The 6,178-nt window shown below is 42.3% G+C and overlaps 1 protein-coding gene across 1 annotated transcript; it reads left to right on the top strand.

Annotated features, from left to right (window-relative positions):
* Positions 1–70: 70 nt before the first annotated feature.
* Positions 71–3,551, top strand: ANKRD60 (ankyrin repeat domain 60; the record flags this gene model as incomplete). Its single annotated transcript, XM_079543358.1, has 4 exons — positions 71–251; positions 387–517; positions 2,520–2,685; positions 3,280–3,551. The coding sequence occupies 4 exons, from the start codon at positions 71–73 to the stop codon at positions 3,549–3,551; spliced, it is 750 nt and encodes a 249-aa protein (XP_079399484.1).
* Between the last annotated feature and the right edge of the window lie 2,627 nt (positions 3,552–6,178).

The raw sequence follows: 6,178 nt of genomic DNA on the forward strand, positions 1-6,178 counted from the left end.
CCTGTCCTTATAATGGTACCTATCTTTGTTAAGAGGAAAGCCTCAAGCCTTCCCAGTCAGTAACAACTGCATGCCCAGGTCTTCCTCGCCTCTGCAGACCTTTAGCTTCCAGCTCAGGCTAGCTGAAACTAATGAGATATTTTCACTACCTCAGTGCCAGAATGACTTGACGCTGAAGCAGCTCAAGTCTGATTTGGAATTATTGACTGGGATCCCCTTTCATTTCCAGCGGCTTCACTACCTGGATGAAAGTAAGAACCTGTAACCTCTGTTCTTGAAGGTTACTGACAGGTTATTGTTCACTCACCATCTATTTATTATAGTTTACATTTGTTTACAGTCTCTGAGGGTACGTTGACTTGCTTTTATTTTATAACTCCCTTCAGTAGATCTGCCAGACGATTCTACGCTTATGGACAATGATTTTGTCCCTGGTGGAACAATTACAATGCGCATCTGGAGGCAAGATGGCTGGGGGCATCTCGTGGCAGCTGCTGCCAAAGGAGACACGATGAAGGTTGATTCCATTGCTTCTGTGAACGGGTGGGGTGCTGTCTGTAGAAATGCTGAAAGTATGTTGCTGAAGACTTTAAGTGCTTTTATCGAGGAAGAGTTCATAGGGAAAAGAGTGAGGAAGTCCTTAACGGAAGAGACAGTTAAGTAGGTTAGTCGTATTTACTGCAACAGTTAACAGTGAAAAACAGGGAAAACAATGAAACAGCAATCCAAAAACGAGAAGTCAATCCTTAATGCAGGCTGTTCTGTTCAGAAATGTCTTTTTGCTGTTATTAGTGGACAGCATATACAGTTGAAGCCCAGTTTTTTCTCTGTCTTGGGACTTTTTGTAGGAGTAATCTATGCTCATGGTTTACTTTTCTTGTTCCTGCCACCTGAAAAATGTTGGGATTTTTTGTTGAGCTGCCTGCTGTTTTATTCTTTTGATGTGTTCTGTAGAAAAGATACTTCATTCCAGTACTTTTCATACAGGTAAGAGAGATGACACATAGTACGCAGGAAAGGCCTCTTTCTTAAGGTATCTTAAACAATCATGAGAGGGCTTTGGATTATTTCTTTTTAGGCATTCAAGAGAGTCTGAGTGACTTGTTTGAATTATGAAATTGAGGCAGAAACTCTTTCTTAATCCATCCTTCTCTGGCAATATTGGCCACGGAGGAAGAATGGGAACTGATGCTCTTTCAAAGCACACAGCAGATTCAAAATCAAGGATCAGAAAACATTTTGCATCCCTTTCGCTTTACTTTCTGTCTTCAGTTTGCAATGCTGTCAAGCCTGATTAGTAAGACAGCTTTAATTTTTTTGCAGAACAAATAGTTTCGGTGGCTCTCTGATAGAGGACATGCTGCTTTCTTGATTTAGGACTGAAGTGTTGTCTCAGCAGAAATGTGAGGTACTCTGATATGTCCTGTAAATCTTTAGGCCCAAACAGATGTGATCATGAAATATCCTTTGGTGCCTTTCATAACGAACCATTATCGCTGTTGTCCTGGCCAAATTCCAACTTGGCTAGTTACATTCTGTTCCTCTGTATCTCCCCAACCATTGCCAATTGATGCTGCAGGATTCTTCACTTGCTGTCATTAACTGTTGTGTAGTGTTGCACTTCATTGGTAAGCAGCTGTTCTACTTCATGCCACAAACTGCTTCTATTTTGCCATTGGGCAAAGTGTTTTTTTTCTCCATGTTTTAAGTTCCTTGTGTATTAGAATCTTCCCTCTCAGTGTGGAGGCAAACAGATGTGCCAAAGGCAGTGGTCTCCTTTGAAATGAAAGATGTATTAAGAGCCCACAAGAAAACTGTTGATAATGATAAAATCTTTCAAATATATTTAATAGAAAAAAATCATTGAAGAAATAACTGTGCAGCTGCTCTATTAATGTGCTTCCTCTTACTAGGTGAGAAGGCCATGGTGCAGTGTTAAAGATTTAGTCCAGCTTGGAATTGCGGTCTCGAGAATAACAGCAGTATGAGGCACCTGAGAATTGTGCCTAAAAGGCTTTTTGGCAACACTTGAGATATGTTTTGGCTTAATTGTCAAAAAACACCACAGACCACCTTATGGAAATAAAATGGTACAAGACGGTACCCTGAAGCAGCTAATGTTTGAGTTGTCCAGAAGAATTAAGGCCTAAAGTCTTAATTAGATCCTAAGGAAGTTGTGCTTACATGGCAAGTGTCTCCTGTTTTTGTTGTCCTCTCCCAAAAACTTAGAGCCTGGTCAGTTTCCAGTGAACTTGAAGAATTTGTGAAGTCAGTAACTACATGTAAAAAGAAAACCTAACTTAATGTTCCCTTTAAGGGATGGCTATCAAAAAACGTCATTAGGTAGTGGCAAATCAAGATAGGGCAGCGCAACATAAAAGAAGCATGTGCTATTTAGAATGATTGACTTAGAATGATTTATGCAGTATGCTCTACGTGCAGAAAGGAGACTGTTGATATTTTTGAAGAATAAGGCCATCTTTGTGAAAGAGATTAAAAGGTTTCTGTTTATTCTGCAGCTGGCCCAGCTGGGAGTTACAGAAGAGTATGCTGGCACCTCTCCATATGCAAAGATTCTGGGACCGGAGCAGAAAAAGGAGTGGGTAGCACACCGTGCTTTTGTGGCTCTGTTTGTTGCCAGCCACAGAGGTCACGTTAACACTGTGAAGTTTCTCCTGAGTCATGGTAATGTTATGAGATAGACTTATTCTCTGGCTGTTTTTGCATAGCATATCACCTTCCTGCTTACCAAGTTACAGAATTTTACCTGAACTATCTCTCAACTTTTGTATTTGAGTTGGAGAATGCATTTGCCCCATTGGCTCTGGTGTAGACTTGAAAACAATCAAAACTGCTCTTGCTAATTGTAACAAGTTTGATATTAAAGTAGGCATATTCGGAATGGAAAACAGGAATGAGAATTATTTCCTTGCTTTTGAGCCTCAGTTATTTCTATTTTCTTGTTATCTAAAGATGTTCAGTTTTTCTTGATCTTGTGCAGTGCTTTACAGTCACTGCAATACAAGCAGAGTTGCACATTCTGCTTCCATGGCTCTGACATTTGGGCTCTTTGCCCTTCCTGAGAAATATGCATTGTCCAGCAGTGCTCCTTCCAGCCCAGGTTCAGCCTGGCCCTGTTAAATCTTGTTGAGGGATGGTGCCGTTTTCTCCCAGTGCAGGAGTAATGGCAGCGCTCAGTTGGAATGTGACTTTGTGTGAGCTCTGGCCCGTTGTCCCTTTCTATGAGTCCTGTCACACTCATGCTGTGTTTCTTTGCAGGTGCAGATGTGCACTCTAAAACTCCACTGGGAAGGACTGCGCTGCACGTAGCTGCTATCATGGGCCGCTGTGAGTGCATTGAGCTGCTGGTGAGCTGTGGGGCACGAGCCCTCGACCCAGACTGTGAGGGGCAAACCGCAGTGAAGTTGGCCCAGCGCTGGGGCCAGAAGCAGAGCGAGCGTGCCCTGATGCACGTCCCACGGCCGCCGGCTGGAGCCAGGCCTTGGTGCAGGGATGGAGCTGTGCTGCAGGCTCATGGCCAGCAGGCCTGATATACACAGGCTGACCTGGTTCTGGCAGATCTGAGGACAGTCAGTAACTTTCCCAATGACTCACACTTTAAATAGAGGTCACTGAGTACCATTTGTAGAGTTTTGTTATGAAATAATGTCATATTCTGATGATGCTGCAGCTAAGGTGACAGCTAGCTCAACCACATAACCCTTGAGCGTGTGCTTTATTTGTAATTTAAGCTTTTTGGTAGTGCTGCTTTAATTTCTTTGAGTTTAAAGGTGCCTTTTTTTTTTTTAATCTGTGGATGTTGAGATCGGGAGGTGGCAGTGGGGCCGGCAGGGGGTGTCCCAGCACTGCACTCAACTGCAGGCAGCAGTGCTGCATCCTCCCCTGACGGTGGTGCTCCGACTGTCTCCAGAATAAGGGGATAAATATCCCTGACTTCTTCCTGGGAATCGAGTACTAAAGCAAGGTTCAAAACCTTAGCCTATGGAAGCCAGTTACTGTGGGAGAGCATATAGCAAACTTTATATGTGCTGGCATTGGTCTGAACAAACGCAGAATTCCTGCTGGAACGATGCCTTTTAGTACTGTTTAAAAAAGGCTCACTCTCTGGTTTCCTGTTGGTTATTAGTTCTACCTGATTCAAACATACAGATGTTGGGTAAATGCAATGACAAGATCACATTCTATCAAAGTGATCAATGGACAAGATATAAAACGGTGTTTGATGTCTTGCTGAGCAGTTGGATATTGTAAGCAGGATTATACAGAGAAATCTTTAGAAATCCGTTATTCTTTCTTTGTGTTGTCTGTCTAGACTGTCTGATCTGTGCTTAGGCTTCTAGAAAGGAGGAGAGGATTTGTAGTTGCTTTTAGCCATTATGCAGCATAACTTGGGAGAACATGAGAATGTCATACACAGAGAACTGAGTGTCTTCAGGATGAGAATTCCAGAAATGGTAGAAAATTATTTAATATACAGTCATGGAGGGCAGATAGCAAGTATTGCTTGCTGGTAGCTGGAAACTCACCCTCAGAAAAGAAAAAGAAAAAAAAAGAAAGAAATCCTAAATGTGTTGTGGCTGGGAAATGAGTGTACACTGATCCAAAATTGTCATGGGGCAAATCAGAAGAGAATTAACATCTGGACAAGGCCAGCACTGGAACAGTGTGTGCTCGTGTTTTTCTTAGATGAGAAAGGAGAACCCAAGCTGAAGAGAGATTAACCAGAGGAAAGGAGGGAGTTTGTCCTCAGGAGAGGAGCAGGAACACCAGGCATTCTGTGTTGTGGTTGTTACTTCCTCTCCTCTGTGCTACAGTACAGAAGGAGGATCAGTCTTCAGAAGAATTTAGTGAGGACTTATTAATGAGCTTTGGGATTCTCAGATAAAGGAAGAGGCTGATTGTTATGAAGAAGAAAAGGTACTAAAGTGCTTTGGGTTTAATTTGGCCCAGGGCAGGACAAATGTCACAACTGTCTCCTAATATTAGAAAATCCAAAGCAACTCCTTTGGAAGGACTGTTGGTGGCCCTGCATGTGGCAGGAGGGTTGGAGATCCATGATCCTTGAGGTCCCTTCCAACCCTGGCCATTCTGTGATTCTGTGACTGTGACTCCCGTGGATGTAAAAACCAAAGTTAAATAAAGATGACAAGCACAGCAATAATTCATCACACTTTCTTAGTGTTACAGCTCACCCCTTTCCTTGCCTGGGCAGAGACCAGTACTGTTGCTCATAGCCATCACAATGACTGCTGCTCCCTCAGAGCCTTGAGAAAGCCAGAGCTCAGCAAGCCTGACACTGGCTGCTGCTACTTAGAGGTAGTTGCTGTAGCCAGTGACAGCCTTGGATATCTATAGACTGTCACCTTTGATAACTCTGAATAATGATATGTTCCCCAAACATTTCCCCTTCCTCTAGAAACATTTCTAACTTTAACTGAGTTATACCTGTTCCATATTTATCTGTAGTGTGGAATGTCGTGGCAATCATGACATTCATTTTTCAAAGTGAATCAAATGAATAGAAATTGTTAAATGCTGGAGTACAATATAGCTTATAAAACCCAACATCAGGAAAGTTGCACTGATTGGACTCTTAGATGCTGTTTTCCTTTTGCTTGGGAAACAGAATTGTAGTCAGCTTGCAATCTCCTCAACATTGTTCGTGGAGGAAGCAGACAAAAAATACCAATGGCTGCAATTTAGTTAATTTTATGCTAAACACAATCAGCATTCAAACTGGGAGTTACCAAGTGGAAATGTATTGATAGAGAAGCCAAAATATTCTCTGTGAGTAGAGAAGGAGTAAAGGGCGGAGAAGATGCAAAGGTGAAATTTGGCACTGCTGGAGTCAACAGGAGGTCAGTGAGGTCACGAATTAATCCTCAACATGGGAGGTCATGACTCTGTGTGGTAGGAACCAGTGCAGCACTGGTATAACATAAGGCCTTGTAACAACTAAGGCAACGATTAAAAAAAAAAAAAAAGAGATAAAAAAAAAGGTTGCTAAGGATGTATCTGAATCAGGACTTATGTAGGAATGCTTTCTCTGCCATCAGTTTTCAAATTTGCAGCGTGCCTTGCATTGCAACCACCAACTGTGTTCAAATACAACCAGAATTTGGTTGTGAACTTTCTGAGGATCGTGTTGACCATTAAT

Source organism: Tetrao urogallus (genome assembly GCF_951394365.1).
Source record: "Tetrao urogallus genome assembly, chromosome: 16".
NCBI classification, from domain to species: Eukaryota; Metazoa; Chordata; class Aves; order Galliformes; family Phasianidae; genus Tetrao; species Tetrao urogallus.